The 21,073-nt window shown below is 39.9% G+C and overlaps 1 protein-coding gene across 1 annotated transcript; it reads right to left on the reverse strand.

The window, feature by feature from the left end:
• Positions 1–391: 391 nt before the first annotated feature.
• dmrt3a (doublesex and mab-3 related transcription factor 3a) lies at positions 392–20,741 on the reverse strand. The gene is made up of 2 exons (XM_055632817.1): positions 19,935–20,741; positions 392–1,559 (listed from the first exon to the last, which is right to left on the reverse strand). Exons 1-2 carry the CDS (start codon positions 20,329–20,331, stop codon positions 607–609), a joined length of 1,350 nt encoding a protein of 449 aa, XP_055488792.1. The 5' UTR covers positions 20,332–20,741; the 3' UTR covers positions 392–606.
• Between the last annotated feature and the right edge of the window lie 332 nt (positions 20,742–21,073).

Genomic DNA, 21,073 nt, shown 5'->3' on the forward strand with positions numbered 1-21,073 from the left:
GGGAATTCAGAAAATATTGGAGAGCAAATTAGGCATTTCCAAATGGCCAAAGTGCCTTCCAATCTGTATCCATAAACTTAACATATACATTCAATTGAATGTGATTAGCATGATGAAGGCAAATCTACTTCCTCATAATCCCAGCTATCTTGAAATTTTCTTTATTCTTAATTTAATTGAGTTAAATGAGAGCAATTACACACCTTAAAGTAAGTACCTGAATTGTGTTAAATGTAACAATGAAATCCATCAGTTTGTGTGAATGACGTTTTGTACAACATATGTCCACATAATTTTCATTTATTTGCACTTGAAATTCTGGACGTGCTACAGGTACTTGTTCAAGTGTCTACTTTTTTTTTTATTGTTAGCAGTCATGGTCACAGCATATAACATGCATTAGAAAGTATAGCTACCAGTTATACATATTCTTCAACTAACACATCTAAGTATGACATATTAACTGAATAACTATGTTTTATAATCCTTTGGCTATTCCTGATCGGGATATTAAGTCATGGATATAGAATCTACTCAGTCTTCAATACCTATATTCAAGTATTTTCCTTTTATTATTCTATTTGGTGAGCATCAGATGCATATCATTTAAGAGGATGAGTTCAATATTCTAGAGTCTGCAGAATCCGATCTCTCATCATAGTCCTCCTCTGTGTAAATGGGTTGCTTGGTCACCATTGCACAGCCTTCATCGGCAAGTGCAAGCCTGGGATCGTTGGCAGGGTGAGACGGAAGGACTGGTGAGCTGCGAAAGATGCCAGCCGAAGCATTTGGGAAAGGGGTGAGATACTGGGATCTGAGCTGGTATTGCTGCTGAAGAGTCATGGTGTTCCACAGGGCAACGTCGTTTGAAATAAATGGGTTTGCTTGGTTTCTGCTCAGGGTGTTCCGCAGAACCAGTGGGTAACGAGGAGGTTGAGGGAATTGGTGCTGCAGTGGCATGGCCAGTGGGTTTGACATGACGTTACCAGGATCATTAGAGAACCTCAAGGAATCAGGGACCCTGAAGGCTGACCCAACAGACCATTTGGAGGAGGCAACAGGATAGGACCCAAAAGCATGTTCAAAAAATGTCTGTCCATTGGATGATACACTCAGGACATCAGGGGCTTCTGAAGATCGATCAGAGCGACTGGACAGAAGAATTTCAATGGCACCAACAAGGTCACCTCCACACCCTTTCAAAATCAGCTCCAGAACTGTAGGTTTGTGATTCGGGAAGATCTTCTTCAGCACTTCTATAGGAGGTCTGTTACCTTTTAGAGAAAATGGAACTGACATGGCTCCAGATAGTCCCTCCATCAACATCTGATTCTGATCCAGATTAAATTTGGAACTTTCAGCTGCTGTTTCCTGGGTGCTGCTACCCTTCTCCACGGGTAACCGCTCTTCATCGGCCACTGGCATTTCGGGGCTGTCAGCCGTGTAGCAGCTCTTGTCTTTGACCATATCTGGTGAGTTTGTCTGTCCTGAACCTTTGTCATTGAATGTTTCCGAGATGTCGTCTCTAATCTGCTCGTCTAATCGTTCGTCACTCACGTCTAAAATGAAAAAGAGAGAAAGATGGAACGGGTGATAAACATCTTTACGACCATATCAGTATCATAAACATTGTATTATAAACATTGGCGGCATCGTGAACCCCAGTGACAGCATGAACCTCAGCGGCAATGGGAGCCTCGGCGGCGGCGGGGCCTCAGCGACAGCATGAGCCTCGGCAGCAGCCTGGGTCTCAGCAGCAGCGTGAACCTCAGTGGTGACGGGAGCCTTGGCGGCGGTGGGGCATCGGCGGCGGTGAGGCCTCGGCGGCCGTGGGGCCTCGCGATCAAGCCGTGATCAGCAGACGATGAGCTTGAGGGAGGAGGGGACGACAATGGGGACCCGGCGTAGGGGGACCGCCATGAGGGACGTGGGAGAACAAAGGGGGACCCGGTATGGTGGAGGTGGTGGCACTCTAGTTTAGAATCATCTGCCCAGGGAATAGTCTGTGTTTGTTTGTTTGTTTGTTCGTTTGTTCTTGTTAAGGCGCTGTGCACACGGCAGCCAGCAAACAGTCGCTTGTCTTTTTCTTTTCTTTTTTCTCACTTTTAATTTAATTTCAAGTTTTCGTGTACCTTGTATGTTGTGACTGTTGGCAGACCAATTTCCCTCCGGGAATGAATAATGCTCTATCGTATCGTATAATAGTTAACGCTGTGTTTCGCCCAACACTTAAGGTTTAGACTGTCAAGTGGTTCAAAATAGGAAGTAGTCATGGTGTGCAGAAATATTCTGATATTCTAGAATGGACTTACATTGCAACAAAGATTAAATAGTCATTTTTGTTTTTTTGTATGTATTTATTGGAGTTACATAGCCTGTTTGATTTTAAGGCATTGAAGTAATTTATGCTCCATTTCAATAATAGTTTGGGGCGGCACAGTGATGCAGCAGGAGAGTTGCTGCCTTACAGCAGCAGAGATCCAGGTTCGATCATGATTATAGGTGCTGTCTGCATGGAGTTTGTACGTTCTCCCTGTGACTGTGTGTGCATTATTATGCGGTTGCTCCAGTTTCCCCCGACACTCCAAAGATATGCAGGTTTTTTAGGTTAATTGGCTTTGTATATTGTAAATTGTCCGTAGTGTGTGCAAATTAGTGAACAGGTTGATTGCTGGTCAGAGCGGACACTGTCGGCCAAAGGGCCTGTTTCTGCACTGTATCTATAACACAAAAACTTATTATGCGAGGATTGTAAAGAGCTGGTGACTTGAAGGTAAAGAAGGAGGTATTCATTCCTAGAGGGTTTTGCTGTTTGTTTTATTTGAACCTCACGTACAGAGGGGAAACTTCATGTGACTGGAAAAGGAGAAAAATGGGAATATAATTCTTCCCTTGTGCCCAATGAGATTATTCACTTTCCCACTTTGTCAGTTTGCAAAGTGTCCCTGGACTCCACCAAACAGGTTCTGATTTTACAGGCATCCATAAGTTGATTTTGTCCAAAAGTAGTAAAATATTTTAAAAAAAGCACTCAATACAGTGTCCATACCTTCACAATATTGTAATAAATGATGTTATTAGGGACAATTGACATGGACATTTATATGGAGACACAAAAAAGTGCAGATGCGGCAATCCTGAGCAAAACACAAAGTGCTGTTGGATCTTAGCGGGTCAGGCAGCATCTGTGGAGAGAATGGACAGATAGTGTTTCGGGTTGAAACCTATCAGTCTAAAGAAGGATCATGAACCAAGACGTCATCTGTCCCTTCACGCCACAGAGGCTGCCTAGCCCTCTGAGTTCCTCCAGCACTTAGTGTTTTGCTTGATGAATATTTTTCTGCTGCCTGCATCTGCCTAGTTATAATGGTTTCAGAATCAGGATGTCCCACCCTCAATGGCTGGGAATGACAGGCTTACAGTATCAGTGCATGTAACATTGTGTAGAAGAATATCATTGAACAATATCAATAGAAACAATTGCTTGTCAATTTCCAAAGGATCTCTCTTAAATGGTCTCCCGCAATGAAACCGGCAGGCGCTGTGATCTGACGTGACAATGGTGTCTGACTACTGCAGGGGTAAACAGATTTATTTCATAACCAATTCTCGTTTGAATTTAGTAATATTGATGGCAGTTTATTCAAATGTTAAGGATATCCATAAGTAAGACATTCGTAACCCTGGAAAGAACTGTAATTTCTCTATTCTCAGTCTTTCATCAAGGAGCCATTACTTTTTTTAATTCAGTACAAAGAATAAATAGGAGAGATTGAATAGGAGCGTTGAGAAATTATTGGAACTGTTAAGAGAGTTTACGTTTCTTTATACTTTAAAATGCTGTATAAAAAACACAAAGCTCTTTTTACCCTATCGAAATTGGCAATGCAACTTGGCAGACAAATCTCAACTGCACCTTTGCACTATACCCTGTAACTATATTCACTTGAAAATATTTGGGATTTGTGCTTCTACTGTAGAAGCAATGAGCAATTTTAGAATGACCAAAGACCCATTCTGAGCACATGAATCTGATGAAGTCTGCTATGATATTCCAGGGCAATTTCAATTGCAATTCATACACAACTGCCAGGGTCAACCCTTTGCAATTTATCTGAGTCCAATACAATGCTACAGAACCCAGAAACACACAACACATAAACATGCCATTCAGCAAACCAAGTCCCCATGCTGACCATGAAGAATCCATTCCCACTAATCCTACGGTAGTCCCATTTTAATCATCCCTACATTCTTGTCAACTCCCTTAAAATTCTGTCACTCTCCTACACACTGGGGGCGATTCACAGTGGTCAATTAATCTACTGATCACTTGATTTAGGGATATTAAGTAATAAAAAGGAACTGCAGATGTTGGTTTGTAACAAAGATAGACGGCACTTCTTCAGACTGATTGAAGTGGAGGGGGGAAGAAACTGGAAGCGAGAGAAAAAAAAAACAGGACAGATCAGGGTCAGCAACAGATGACCTTGGGCAAAGAGGCTCCCTGATAGGCCAATTGTTGGCTAGAGATGATGTGACCTCAAGATGATGTGAACTATGGGACTGGTCAACTGACTTTTAGTTGAATAAGGGGGAACAGTAGAGGGGGTGGGGGACAGGGAGGGAAGAGAGGATTTTGTAAACGTTGCCTAAAATTACAGAATTCAATGTTCATTCTGCTGGATTGTAAGCTACCCAAGTGAAATATGAGGTACTGTTTCTCCAGTTTGTGTGCAGCCTGCAAGCAATGGGGGAGGCCCAGGACAGCAAGGTCAGTATGGGAATGAGAAGGGAAGTTAAAATGTTTAACAACGGGGAGATCCAATGGACCTTGGCAGACAGAGTGTAAGTGTTCAGCAAAATGGTCACCGAGTCTCGCTTTGTCTCGCCAATGTACAGGAACCCACATCCACAACACCCCCCTCCACATCCGTGCAGTGGATGAGGTTTGGGATGTTGGAGGAAACTGGTGCACCTGATCACAGAAGGAGGTACAAACTCTAGACAGACCACGTCAGACGTGAGGATTGAATTCACGTAGCTGGAGATATGAGGTAGCAGCTCCACCTGCTGCCCAACTGTGCTTGTATCGAAGTGTCTACCCTATCTGTGGTACTACAATTAATACTTATGCCTTAATCTGAGAAGGGAATCACATCCCTTGAAAGGATACAGAGATAAAGAATGTTAAATTTTATTGAATGGCCGCATTAATAGATTATATATTGGAGACAGATAATGGGCTAGCTGTCAGGTAGCAGTGAGTAGAGAAGAGGATCATTTTCAGATTGACAACGTGTGATCAATGGGATTATCATGTTGGGATCACAGTTGTTTAAACACATATTATGGATTAACAAGAAGTCATCTAAATGTACTGTTATAGAAACATAGAAACGTAGAAAATAGGCGCAGGAATAGGCCATTCAATATGATCATGGCTGGTCATCCAAAATCACAACGACGTTCCTGCTTTTTCCCCATATCCCTTGATTCCGTCAGCTCTAAGAGCTAAATCTAACTCTCTCTTGAAATCTTATTGGAGCTGCAGATGACAGAGAGAAACTGTAAGGGGGATTCAAACAGTTTACAGAGAGATGTTGAAAGGTTAAGTAATTGGACAAAAAGGTGGCAGATAGACAATAAGGGACATCACATTATATGTTTCTAAGGACAGTTTGTTAAAGTTGGTATTATCAAACTAGAAAGAATAGGTTGTGAGGTAGACAAAATTGCTGCAGAAACTCAGCGGGTGCGGCAGCATCTATGGAGCGAAGGAAATAGGCAACGTTTCGGACGCACCCGCTGAGTTTCTCCAGCAATTTTGTCTACCTTCGATTTTCCAGCATCTGCAATTCCTTCTTGAACTACTGAATAACTTGTCAAACATCTTTTGAATTGTGTTATTGTTGCTACGTAGAAACTCACATAAACACACACCGTCCTTCACATATATGAAATAAAAACAGAAATTGCTGGAAATACTCAACTGGACATGTCGCATCAATGTACAGTTGCAGGAATACTGGGTTCAGGACAACATGGAATATAGGTTGCGGAATACACTCAGGAATACTCAGTCTGATGCACTCATGCAGCAGCAAGGTAGGCTGTAACCCTTTGTTTAAGATGACTGATCCATAAACATTTTGACCATAATGAAATATAAACTCAATATCTCTGTGATTGAAAACTCAGTTTCTAACCATGGGACCACACAGCCCCTTGTGGTCGTTCTCCATCATGTCCGCATTAGCTTTACCAGTTTGCCATGAGCAGCATCAAATTCTGCACCATCTAATCTACAATATATTGTGTAGATCATTTATCAATATCAAATAAATTAACTTATTTTACAATAGAAAATTATGGATATTCCGAACTTTCCGATATTCCGAACAGAGCATCCCATTTTATTTTTGCATTCCTGATATTTCTGCCTGCATTTAACTAGTTAATTGTTCCAAATATGGAAGGAAGAATGCTTGTTGGGGTACTGGAAGTGTAGAAGCCTTTGCACAATCTGGGATTTTAGATCACAGAGCAGAACATTTACCCTCTCGGTTGTCAAAATATAAACTCTCATTTTCATTCATCTGATAAATAAAAATGATGTTTTATTTCTACTTCAATCTCAATACCAAATACAGGGAGCTGATATCCTTGGTCAGTGCATTCATTTGATAGGGTGGTCTTGGTATGATTTACTTTTGAAATTTATTCCACACTATTATCTCACGTCACAGGAAAATAACATTTAAAGCTCATTGTGAACAGTTGGAAGTACCAGAGTACAGTACACCGGACAGTATGGACACCCCTCTCTGAGAGCTGAGAACTGTGAGCTGTTTACAACCCTGAAGGCCAGAGTTTCTCACATCAAAAAGCAGAAACTACAGATAATTTTCATTCCAATCCCTTCATTGTTATTTTAATAAGCTTTTTAGAATATATTTTTTTGTTTATTTTAATTCATTGGATGGGTCAGTTTCACTCAAGAAAATATTTGTGCACTGGAAAATATTTGAATGTAATAAAAAATACATATAAACATCCTAAAACCCTGAGATGAAATAAAATGCTGGAGTAACTCAGTGGGTCAGGCAGCATCTCTGGAGAAAATGGATAGGTGACATTTCAGGTTGGGATCCTTCTTCAGTCTCTAAATACAAAATCCTAAAACTCTAGATGCATTCCTTCTTCAGCTCTCGAAACAAATGTAAATTGTTTAGAGCAGTGGTTCCCAACCTTTTTTTGGCCATGCCCCACCTAATCACCTCTAAAATCCTGATGCCCCCCCCCCCCCCATGTGGTGATATATAATTCTTATAATTTAAAAAGTGAACTCCGTTTCAGCTGAAGAAGCTTAAAACGCCAATACCTTGGTTGTAATAACTACACAATAAAGACCTTTTTTACCCCCAAAAAAATATTTACTCAAAATAACATCTGAAACATAAACTACATATGTTTACCTGATGGAAAATCCTAAAAAATAAAAATCGAAAATTTGGACCCAGACCTCAGACGCGCTCAATTGCCCCCCTTAAAAATCAAATTGCCCCCCTGTGGGGCGTATGCCCCACGTTGGGAACCACTGGTTTAGAGCAAAATCACTTCATCAATGCACACAAAAACCAACCTCTTGTACTTGCAAGTGCACCGCAGGGGGTTTGATAGTTTGACATGGATAGCAAAGAAACAAAGGAATGGAGTGCATTATACCTATTACTTTGGCGTAATTTGCACGTCATGCAGGTGGCGCGCGAAGGTTTTGTGAATTCCAAAATCCTGGGGCATCACGCGCAACCGCACGTCACTGCCTACGTCACCACGCACCATGCACACGTAATGCACACCGTGTGCGTGATGCGTAAATGATGCGCAAATGACGCCCAAGTGGGACAGGCCCTTTATTAACCATAAAGTAGCCAGCAAGCAACAAGTGACACGATGCAATCCCTTCCTAACCATGTTCCATCTGGACTTCAGAGCTAATGTTATAATAGCAATCGCATAAATTATTCTTTCACATTTGGAATTAGAATTGTTACTCCATCTTCTATGTTATTTTTTTTCTAATTCCAGGATAGTGGTAAATATTGAATGCTTAATTGTAAAATGTGATCTCTACCTTGCCATCGGGGAGTGGCGGTATGATGCAAATTATAAATATCAATCGAGTTTAGCTTTTTTTAAATTGATTAAAGCCCTATAATATGTAAGTCCTTATCCTAGACATTCAATTTATTGTGAATTTACAAAAGATGTTTTTGACTAAAGTCTAATTTAATTTATTGTTTAATTTCTGACAGATTCTTCTTGTTTTCCACCAAACATTCATCATCAGACCAACGGGGTCCTTGGAGCAAAGATCATGTTTTCTTTTTGTCTGAGGTTCCCACTAAATGGTCGCAGGAGTTGAGAAGTGATAGAAAAATATTAAGTGAAAATGACCAACATTTGCATCTTGTGAATGCTGTAATTGCTATTTTGCTGCCATTAATAATGGAAAAAAGATTATATTTATTGTTAATATCCTGGTGATTAATACGGTACAAAAATATACCACGAACTGCAGGGAACACCTGTTTCCAGCTTATCAGAAACTTCACAAATACAATATTAAACCAGTCTTTGATTTGATTCCATCTTCAACCTACCCTTGATCTCTGTGTGTTCAGTTTGCTTTTCAGAGTTGAATAAAGGATCATTCAAAAATGCTTTCTTAAAGTCCTCATGAACAATATCACAGGCAATACCATTTGTTTCTTTGTAATGTACTTTTAAACAGCAAAGGACTTTTGATATTTGTAAATCTTCTGTAAAGGTATGATCATTTGTAAATGTATAATTATTTGCTATAATCCTTAAATCCAGCCATTATTTAAAAAATGGGTATAAGACTCTACATCTGTTGCAGTAATAGTGTGTGCCCAGTGCATTCATAAGCACTCTTGCAGAGGAGCAAAAGAACACTAACCTTAAAATAAATCCTAACCTTCTTAATAGTGTTGAGAAGAAGGTATATGGTATGCTTGCTTTCAAAGGTCAAGGCATTGAGTATAAGAGTCAGGAAGTCATGGTGCAGCTTTATTGGACTTTTGTTAGGCCACATTTAAAATATTGCATCTATTCTGGTTGCCCCATTATTGGAAGGATATGGAGTCTTTAGAAAGGGTGCAGTGGGGGTTTACCAGAAATATGCCTGGGTTGAGAGGTTAATACAGGGAGAGGTTGGATACATCTGGATTGTTTTCTCTGGGCACCCGAGGCTGCGGGGAGTGTTGATAGAAGTGTATAAAATGATGAGAAGCAGAGATAGGATAGACAGTCAGAACTTGTTTCCCAGGATGGAAAAATCAAACATTCGAGAGCATAGCTTTAAGGTAAGAGGGAATGGAGGGATATAAGTGCAGGCAGATAAAAGTTGACCATGGCATTATGTTGGGCACAGACATTGTGGGTAGAAGGGACTTTTTTATGATGCACTATATTCTATAGAATAGAAACTAAAACACTATAATTGATATTATTATTATTATTATTATTATTATTATTATTATTATTATTAGTAGTAGTAGTAGTAGTAGTAGTAGTAGTACTGCTACTAGTCTTTTCACATGCAGATATTCCTTAGATCTTTGTAAAATTATTTGCATACGTAATGTACCTTGAGTCTGGTTTGTAATCAGTTCAATTATTTATGTTACCAATATCCTTTCCTGGAGCAATTTACTTCCTCCATTTAGTTTACATTTTACACCTTTGTGTTTCCCTCCGAACTATAGAAATGTGACTAAATTTTACATTTTTTCATACCATTTGATTGGCCACATATCACATTCCAATAAAAATATATATTGTTATTCTGCATTCTGAACAGGTAACTTCCCACGTTACATAATTAAAATATTTTGTTTTTAAACTATTAATTTATCTTCATAAGTTCCCCTTTCTTTTACTTGCATGAAACACTGGTAAGGCCTCTAAATATCCTGGTTTCTAGTTGCACATTCCCTGCCGATTTCTCTTTTTTAATGAGTCAACAGATTCTCAATTTTCAGTAATATAATATAGTTTATCATGTAAACACACATATCTACATGCACAGGTCTCAGCCTCTAATGCAAATAACTGAATTAGTCATTAGTGGATTCACAGCATTTATTCCAGACACAAGAAATTGCAGATGCTGGTTTACACAAAAATACACAGTGTGCTGGAGTAACTAATTAATCTGAGGAAGGGTCCTGATCTGAAACGTCACCTATCCATGTCCTCCAGATATGCTGCCTGACTCGCTGAGCTACTCCAGCACTCTGTGGCATGTATTCTGTTTGGGATCTTTGTTCTTTTGATTGCATTCCTACTTACCTACATGCATTCTATGCATTTCAGAAATGACTCGTGTGGTCTCAGTGTAGAGTTCACCTTAGATAGACACAAAAAGCTGGAGTAACTCAACGGGACAGGCAGCATCTCCGGAGAGAAGGAATGTGTGACGTTTCGGGTCGAGACCCTTTTACAGTCTTGAATCTGAAGAAGCGTCTTGACCCGAAATGTCACCCATTCCTTCTCTCCAGAGATGCTGTTTGTCCTGCTGAGTTACTCCAGCATTTTGTGTCTATCTTCGGTTTCATGAGATTAAGCCTTGGGTAAGTCACAGTTTTATCCTAGTTAACATGAAGAAGTCTTCACTCCCACTATACCTCCATGATCATTCATTCCATCTCCCTCGCTAGACATTGTTTGGGGTTGAATTCATGCATTTGCTATCCTAACGTCTCTTAATTGAATTCTAAACCCTATTTTTTCTTTCACCAAGAAAGCTTGCTGACACCTCAACCAACCTACATTTTTTCCCTATCACCTATTATCTTTGGATCTTGTGATACAATCAATTCCATCATTTAGTAGGAATATACTCAATGAATGGCCTAGTTCTGCTCCTATGACAAGAACATAATATACATGTTAGTTCAATATCACTTCAATAAATGCCAATAGTCTGTTTTATATGTGCAACTGGGTTATGATTTTTTTTTAAATATATATTTTATTGGAAGCAATTTTAGAAAAAAAACTTGACAATTTTACAACTCTAGCACAGCTTTAGTTTGAACATTTTTCAAACAGAACCTTAAATAAAAAATAGAAGAAAGAGAAGAAGGAGGGAAAGGAAAGAAAGAAGAAAAAAGAGGAGATATATCCGTCGACTCACCCATGCCCTATGATCGGTTTTGAATTTGTGTACAACCATTGCATTGCTCAAGAAATTCGATAAAAGGAGACCATATTTTTAAAAATAATTCTGGTTTATCATTCAAGACAAACCTAATTCTCTCTAGATGTAGTTACGATTTTAATATCTTCACATGCAGCTATAAATGTCATAAATTTCCTCTATTCCTCTATTCCTGGTCTTTCCACTGAATCTCTCATTTCTGATTTCATTTTTCTGAATCGGTCATTCTGTTTTTTTCTGAATCTTATCATCAGTGCAACATTCTTCAACCAACTCCGATAATTTACAGGCCAAATAAAATGAAATACACCAGATGACATTTAGAATGAATTTTGTAGGGCTTTGTCTTACTTAGTACCAGGAAGCCTGGCAACAACATTGGTTTCACCAACAGTTCAGACATGAGAGCAAGGGGGAGAATACATGCTATGAGGATCGGTAGGGAGTGGGATGGGAGAGAGAGTGGGAGAGAGAGAAAAATACATAGATACAGGAAGAGACAGAGAGAGAGACAGAGAGAGAGAGAGAGAGGAGAGAGAGAGAGAGAGAGAGAGAGAGAGAGAGAGAGAGAGAGAGAGAGAGAGAGAGAGAGAGAGAGAGAGAGAGAGAGAGAGAGAGAGAGAGAGAGAGAGAGAGAGAGAGAGAGAGAGAGAGAGAGAGAGAGAGAGAGAGAGAGAGAGAGAGAGAATCAGTGTACTTCCTGTTGGAGTAAGATAAAACGAAAGCTGGATCTTGTTTGAATAAGCAGAACAAAGAGAGGATTTATAGCAAAATAAATGAAGAGAATTAACTTATTGAAGTAAAAATAAAGAATGAAAAGGGTACTTTGGATGTGAAAAAAGTAAGCCCTATGCCTTCCCTGTTGGATTAGACACAGAAAGTTGCATACCACCTTGAAATAGTTTTATCAGAAGCTAGAAATCTTTTGGTTTTGAACAGTGACATGGGAAGTATATTAGTATATTGCAATCCAGACTTTTACTTTTACGTCATAAATGAAACATAATTATGTTACATGGGACTTTGAGCGTTTTATGGATAGCATTGCACACACAAATACTTTTTTATTCTCAAATTTAAAAACTAAGAATTATGATCATAAAATATGATGTAAAATATGATTGCCATTAACACAAAGTCATGAGCGGTTAAACAATTTAGAACCATACAAAAGAAAATTGGCAAAAAGTATAGTGATTGGAATCGGGTAATTTGACCAAATTTAAAATTTACATTTAGAGACTAATATACAAAAATACATTTTACAGGGTTAGTATTTGTCAGCCAATTAATTAAATCCACAGATTGGTTGGTGGAAATACATTACTGTATATCATTCTTGATGTTTCAACTCATAATCTAGAACAACTATCTGTTAACTGTGTAGTCACATTACAAAAGATGGAAACAGTGATGGCACTTTTGTTCAGAATGACAAGTGTCCCAGGCATCATATTAAAGCGTGAAACCATTACATTTATTTTAACCATTCAGAATCACAATGGGAATGCAATACTCTGGATCAGATCAAATGATCCAGTCATTTCTTAGCTGGCTGAAAAGGAGTCCTCCGGTTTTAGTTAATGGATACTCCTGAGAAATTATAATAACCAGTTTTATGCATTTAAGTAGGATTTCACCATTGCTTTTCCGAAATCCTTTTAAAGTGTGAGATGAAATTCGTGAGTATGTCATTGGCCGAAATCAGAAGAGAACCTGTTTTCAAACAGATGTTGGGACTTACTTTACAAAATAACAGATCTCATTTTTGAAGTTTAAATTGTTTGCTTATTTGTATATTCTATGTACTGACTAAAATGGTGTAGGATAAAGTCCCGTCAATGATCAAAGCATTGGGGTTCAGGAGCTCGTGTATTCATTTCATTTTTATTTCTCCCTTTGATTTTATACCTTAGACGCATATTGTGGTTGCCTCTCTAGCAGTAACTGAAAGTGAGATCTTTGACACTTTTTTTTTCTATACAGTATAATTGTTTGAATTGTTTACATATACGAGTCATTTTTATCCGCAGGGTATTTGACGCGCTTTAACTTGGCTGTTTAAAATCTTATTAAAGATATTCATGTTGATAATTATGTTAATAATGATCCATGATGATAATAATCTGCTGCTTATTTTAATTTCATCTGCGATATTAAAACTACTGAGTTTATCACTTTCAATGCCAAAGTCTGTTATTCGAATTCAATTAGTTCAATTTCAAATCTCAATAAATTTTTTAAGAAAAATAATATTTCGCTATTTCAGGATAAATTTGAGGTTTTCCGCCGAGCCACAAATTAAAGATGCCACTGTGGATATCTGAAATAGAACCAATACACACGGGTTGCCCGCGTTTCCCATGAAGACGTGTTACTTTTACTTTTCTCTTCAACCATTTCCAGTTGACAAGTGAACAAGTGAACAAGTGAAGATCTAGCGAATCAAGGAACTGCACAACAACAAAAAACACAAAATGCTGGAATAACTCATCGGGTCAGGTAGCGTCTCTGAAGAGCGTGGATAGCGGACGCTTCGAGTCGGAAATAATCAAATTGTGTTTACTATAGTAAACTATACTTTTGAGTAGTGTTCGGGTGTTTTAAGCTAGATTCGTAAAGCAATCGGTAAAACGTTTGATACAGTTTGAACGAAACAACATCTTTAAATACACTCAAGCCGAAAATTCCCCAATTGAGATCTATTTAGCGATCTTGTTTGATTCCCAAACCAAATTTACAGATTACTTCTTAAAATAAGATAGAAATGAAACGAGTGAATATGGAAGAAGGACCTGGCGGATAAAGTTGTGGAGGGGGGGGGGGGGGGGGGGGGGGGGGGGTTGGGGGTTAATTGGGCAATCTTATGTATTTATAAACGAACACCCCATTAAATCTGGATAAAGGTGCACTGGATCACTTCCAGTGACCTTGACTTTTCACAGAGAAGGCAACATTTATGAATCAGTGTGGAGACGCCAAGGTTCTTGTGATTGATTCGGCCCTCTGCCTCTCCTTGTAAAACCGTTAAGAGAAATGCTGACTACGAGGCAAGTGGCACTACATCAATGCAGAAATAATAGTATTTCAGCACAACTCTCCTCTTGCTTGGTAACATTTCAGTGTTGTTTGACCTTTTTTGAAGAAGTTATTGTTATACTATTTCGATTGAATCTGCTCTCATTTGATTGTGGTAATTTGTTAAGAGTCTTGCAATAAAGCGCGATTATTAATCATCCGCTCAAATCCAATACTGTGCCATACGTCTCATTTGTTCTCCCACTAAGGTGCTGAAGTGTGCTGCTTGTAATCGGGCCAGTGTTTCATTTTTAAATTAAGTGCTTTTTGCAGCAATCAATAATTTTTTCACCTCCACAAATACCCCCCCCCCCCCCCCCCCAAGTATGCATTTTACTCATCTTTACTTGTGCGTCTACATGATTAACATTTTACATTTATTTAATAACTATAATCTCGCTGCAACATTCCGCTGAAAATTGGAGGAGAGTTTCTCACAGATTTAAATTGTGTTTACACAAATCTCGCTCCCCGCCAGCTGCCTGAGCCAAAGTTTGATAAGGAAGCTCCATTTACATGTCTATTTTCACCCGTTGCGTTATACAAATAAGATTGGAGGATAAAGTTTAATAACTGAATATTGGTCAAAGTTATCTATATTTCGTTTACCATAAATGGAATCAATCTCGCGGTTGTAATGTAATAACAAGGAACTGCAGATGCTGGTTCATACCATAGATAGACAAAAAATGCTGGAGTAACTCAGCTGGTCCGAAAAAGGGTCCCCTATCGTCACCTATCAATTCCCCCAGAGATGCTGCCTGACCCGCTGAGTTACTCCACCATCTTGTGTATATTTTGTGTCTCACAGTTGTGCCAGATAAACATAAGATAAAAGATGTATGTCAGAAAATCTTCAATCTCGATGCAAATTTAAATGTATTTTTGAAACAAAAAGCTCTGAACTCAAACGATGATTAAAATACCACATATGACTGAAACAGTGGAATTTAAATCAAGGCCCTTATGTTCTGACCTGCCATAGAATAGATAGTTTTTGTGAGATAAGAATGTGATATCTGAAATAAAACCAATACACACGGCGTTGATCGCATTTATCATGAAGGCATGTTTGGTGTACTTTGCTTTTCAATCATTGTTCAATCATCAATGTTAATGTCATCAACTTTTTGAGACCTGAATTCACTTTATTTTCCAGACCGTGCAATCTTCCGATCGCAATCCGGTGCTGCCGAGAAAGAGAAAAAAAAACGCGCCGCTGTGATCCCACCACCTCACCTGGTTTATATTTATAAAACACCACAAAATACCTGACTGAGTGGACACATTTATTTTGTTATTGGTTGGCGAAACTAGGCGGTCCCATTTATTAGCCCACAGGCCTCAATGTTTATATTTCTATTCAATCCCAATTTGCTGAGGAACAACCGTTTATTTTAAATGACCTTAGATTAAAATTTTAGAAAGATATCATATCCAGTAACATTGGCAACGATTAGCGGCGTTCACACTGCGAGGGAAAGAACTCTTTTACCAATCAACTTTTTCAGTACAGTGTAGGCGCGATTACTATTTGGTGGTTTAGTGTTCACATCTTATCCGCCTGGCCCTGGGCGGGTTCATTGCAGACCCAGAGTGCAGAGGTAAATACTTTATATAAATTAATAACTGAAATATATTTCACAAAAATCGTCAAAATAAAACAGCAATGACAATTTAATGAAATCACGAAAGTTACAGGCCCGCTCGCCCGCCCGGGGAAAGTTAAATCCCTGTATCTCTGAATTAAGCCGGCAAATAAACAACATTAAAAATAACCATTATAATTTTAAAGTATCTTTATTTTTTCTTATAAAATATCTGGAATCATATTATCGAAATAATATACGATAAAATTAAATGCAAAAAAATCGAACAAATTACCATTGAGGTCAAATAGTATGATTTGTTTTTAATGTATTCGTTGTAAGGTGAATATACTTGCAAATGCATATAAGAACATTTCCAATACTGAACACTGAAACTGAACGGTGAAAAGGTAACTAACTGGGACAAGCGTGAAATCGCAATCTCGATAATCGGGAAAGTTGTTGGAAACAAGAAGCCGAGCTGTCTACAAGTCAAGGGAGAGGGTCAAGCAGAGTTCTGCTTGGTTGAATTAATAGTTTTTTTAATGTACAGTTTATCTGTGAATTATCATTAAACGATTGTTTAAAGGAATTATAATTTATTATTGCATTATTGTATGTTTAGTCTTTTCTTTAATGTGTTGAACTGAGCGCGTTGCTAAGTGTTGAGGGATTGTGGGGATCAGCCCAAATACCAGCGCTCAGTTGAAAGGAATAACTGTTTGAAGCAAGTATTTTATAGCAAATGAAATACTTTTGATGTGCAGTCATTGTTGTAATGTAGGAACATACGGTCGTCAGTCTCCGTATAAACAATGATAATTACCCCGATATTCTGTTTTCGTGTATTATAAATATTTACCGCCACTTTGAAAATTTGAAACAAAGGAAGCAAGGTCTGCCTGATCTGCTGAGCGTGTTTCCAACATTTTCTGTTTTTATTGCTTGAGGAACTTCCAATTTCTTCCCCCGGCACCGCGATTTCCTCTCTCTGTCCTGCTCTGATGTTTCGCCCTGGAATTTGAGTTTAACCTTCCAGAAAGGGATGTGAACACGCAAACATCCCACATTTATCTGCCCATTCCTGCACAATGTCCTCCTGAACCATCGTCAGACGACAGGAGTAAATAAATAGTTTTAATGAGAATTCTACCTGTTGATTACTTTAAAAAAAATCAGAAGCAAATCTCTTACATTTGGATATTATTTTTTAAGGTATAATGCAGTACAAAAGCAATAATCTGAACTCTGAACGGCGGAGCATTGTGCAGTACAACCCCTGTCCAACCTCCCTGCCCCGGTTAGAGTTAATATCCATGTGAATGATTAGCATGTGGAGAATAGCTGCTTCCAAAGTCCCTCCATACTTCTGAACACTAATACTCCTCGTATTAACGTCATGATCATACCCAGTGCAAATATGTAACAACTGGTACTGCAGTCCCCGCGTACTACACCCCGATTCCTATTTTTAAAGAAAGTTACAAGTTCACGGTCTGCATCAGCTCCAATCGGTTCCGTGTAGATCCATGACCTGCTCTGACATTCAAACATGTAACCATAGACGGATTTCAAATGATACTAAAAGTACTTTTTTAGTTTTAGTTTCGAACAAGATGTTTGGGATGGTTGGACGTTTCGACATTGCACGCTAAACCCCAGTGTCCTCTAAGGGGATGCGGTCATGGAAAGCAAGTGCAACTTGCACCGAGAGCGGGCACATGATTCCGCCCGGCCCCGGGCCAAGCTTTAGTGTTTACATCGTACACAGGCCTCTTCCGTTGGGAAACAGACCTTGTGGTAATTTTCCTCTAAACGTGGTTCATTTACGGAAATATCTGTATTTTGTTAAATTGTCAAATCATACAACCGTTAAGCTTATTATCTTATTAAATTTAAAACAAATACCACAAGAGCATTTTAAAATGCCATTAGTAAAGGGAAAACTATCAACATTAATTACCGGCCGTCTTTCAGAATTTTCTATCTCTCACATTTAAAAAAAAGTTTCGGGTGAATTTATCATGCCTCCTTATTTCCACCTCCAGTGCTCGTCGAGTGGTCTGTGTAAATAGTCATTAGTGTCTGAAGAAGGGTCCCGACCCGAAACGTCACCTATCCATTTTCTCCAGAGATGCTGCCTGACTCCAGCACTTTGTGCATTTGGTATAACCAGCATCTGCAGTTTCTTTTGATTACAGGCGAAGTCTAACCTTTGCTAGGACGGCTACTATCAGACATTTGCAGAATATAAAGAGCTGCAGAGTCTAAAATCGCCCAAAATCAATTGTATTATGAATATCGTCGTTACCCTTCACGAAACAGTCAACATCATCGAATTAACGAATTCCATTTACACCCAATCCCTAAGTTTCATGCTGCCCGTATATGCTACGGTTGGTAGAGTTGATTTGCCTTTTGCTTAGTGTATGTAAAATATTTCCCACGATAAACTCATTTGTACAAATGATTTGTCTCCAACATAGGAAAGATAATAAGGCTGTTCCCAGTCGAAATTTCCCCCCGATTCTGCGAATCCTTGTGCAAGGGCCGCGGGACCTCCGAAATTCCCGATGACCTGAACGACCCATACACATACTCGAGCAGAAATGAGAATCCACACATCAAAATTATCGAGACATTGTTGGCAAAGATTGATTCAGTAGATGGAATGCATTTTTTTAGAAGTAACAATCGTAATAAAGTGTGGTTGAAATCCACATGAGAGTTTCATAGGACACGGACAGTTTATATTTCTACCCCAGTTTTATTTTCTCTGCCGAACATATTAATGTTATTTGATAAACCTTCTGTGCGTGTAACGGTGACTACCTGCATATAGGAAATATTATGTTTAAATAGTAATAAAATAATAAAATAATAAAATAATGTCGCATATTGTGAACAGTGAAAATAAAATATTTATCAGAAACAACTGTTGCTGCTGGAAATCGGAAATAAAACAGAAAATGTTGGAAGCACTCAGCAGGTCAGGCTGCGGGAAGAGAAATAATGAAGGTTTCAGTCAAAACCACCGACGGTGTAAAACGTTAACGTTGTTTCTGTTTCAACAGCGAATGTCTGGCATGCTCCGTGTTTTCGGCATTTTGTATTATGGATGGTGTAAATCTAAATATTGGAACAGCAGCGCCATAAGCCGGCCCACCCTCTTCTATTATTTGTATAAACGAAACGGGTGGAGAATCTGAAAGAAATAATAATTCTTTTGATCTTCAGCGATTTGAACTGACAACCTCCTTTCTCGTTTCATGGGTTTCGGATCTGTATTAGTGAACCATCGGACGGAATCCGCGTTAATACTCTATGCAAAAACGTATCAACAATTACTGCATTTATTTTGGTTTGAAATTAAAGAGGCAAAACGCTGAACATTAAGGTTTAACTCTTCCAGATTACGATAAACCTATCGCAGTACTATGCTTGCATCGCGTACAAGTTTTGACCATAAGACCAATTCGCTTGGCAAACGATTACTGATAAAGTGGCTGGGTACACGTTTACTTCAAGTTTCATGGTCTCGTGATAAAATAGATATCGCAAAGCAACGAGAAGAACGTTTTGTGTCCAATGCAGTACATAGTCATATTTCCATCTTTGTTCCCTGATTGTTTAAAATATCGAATTTATTTTTGAGAGGGCAACGTCTCTCGTCATTTTAAAATTTGATTTAATTCTTATTACCACACATGCTAGTCAAAAGAGATCATGAAATCAAGTTTCACCGTTAGACAGGTAAGCTCTGTCTGCGTTTTATCTCTGTGTAAGTTAGTAAAGTCAAGTCCATTACTAGTCACATATCCAATCCCACACTATTCACTGTATATTACAATCGCCTCCACAAATCACTCTCATTCTACGGCTCGTTCTGCAGCAGAATTGAGTCGATGTTAAAAGATGGAAAAATCATATTTGTAAGAGAAAGGGGGGAAGAAATGGATGTTAAAGTGCTGCTTTCGATTGATGCCCGCGTTAATAATTGTAGTCAGATGCCTTACCGGCCCTGGGCTCCGGGAGACAGTGAGACTGCTCGGGGTCCCAGCGCAGTGCGCTCTCGGCGTTTTTGGTCGCTGCGTGCCGGGGCTCGGCCGTGCCAGGAACCCCAGCCATGCCCTGCACCGCTCGGATACTGTCCGGAATGAGGCTGCCGATGCACTCGTTGGCCTGCTGCCGCCGGAGGGCCACCTGTGCCGCCATCACCCGCTGCCTCTCGATGATCAAGATGCATTTCTCGCAGGTACAGTCCTTGAAGCGACAGTAGCGCTTGTGTCCCTTCAGCCAGGATAGGACGCCGTGGTTCCGGCAGCGGGCGCACTTGGGGGTCCTCTGTAGAGGGGGCCGGGGCTGGGACACCGGGCCGGCCATGTACATGTAGGGAGATCCATAGGTATTCATCTCTCACATGGGCCGGAGCCAAGCGATGCTCCAATCCAGGGGGTCTTGAAGAAGAATGTCTCTATCTTGCAGCCGGATGCTTGCTTCAGTGTAAGTCCCAGGCTGAGCAAACGGGGGATATCAGCCTTGTTCCAGCAGGAGTACATGGACTGAGGCTTCCTTGGCTACGGGTAACTTGGAGGAAGGAGAGACTGCGATCAGGTGTGGATCGATGTCGACCCAGCGACATCCGACCCCCGAGCGTTCAGATCAGCCGAGAGGATCTCGGACCACTGTAAAGATTGTGGAACAGGGCGGAGAGGAAAGGCAGCAATCGTCCCCACTCATCATTCCCACCGTGAAACTGCAGCAGGTCACCGGGCCGAAGTTTAGTCGGCCGGCCACCCTCTCCTCCTGCGATCAGCTCGTTCCGTGGGACGCTTCTGCCATTGCCCTTCTCTCGGCTGTGAGCGGAGAGTCGGCAGTAACAAGCGGAGGAGGGGGAGAGCGCGGGTGGGGGTGGGGAGAGGGGAGCTGGATGCTCAATGCTCCTTTACTCCCTCTCAAATGAACGCTCAAAATAGAGCACAAGAGGAGCATCCATCACCGAGGCGCGCTTTGAGCGGGACCCTGCCTCTCCCCCCCAACCTGAAACTGGAATCTATTCACTCATGCATGGTCACCCGCTTGCAGCATTTACATCGCGGCAGCTCACGCAGACGTTTCTCCACCTGAACTGACGATCCCAAAAGTCAGATGCTCT

The sequence above is a fragment of the Leucoraja erinacea genome, chromosome 3 (genome assembly GCF_028641065.1).
Source record: "Leucoraja erinacea ecotype New England chromosome 3, Leri_hhj_1, whole genome shotgun sequence".
In the NCBI taxonomy this organism is placed as follows: Eukaryota; Metazoa; Chordata; class Chondrichthyes; order Rajiformes; family Rajidae; genus Leucoraja; species Leucoraja erinaceus.

Excerpts from the sequence above, each read along its gene's own strand:
- dmrt3a (XM_055632817.1), bottom strand. The coding sequence starts at position 20,331 with ATGAATACCTATGGATCTCCCTACATGTACATGGCCGGCCCGGTGTCC. Across the intron at positions 1,560-19,934 it reads TCTCCCGGAGCCCAGGGCCG|ACGTGAGTGACGAACGATTA; the intron begins GTAAGGCATCTG and ends TTTTCATTTTAG.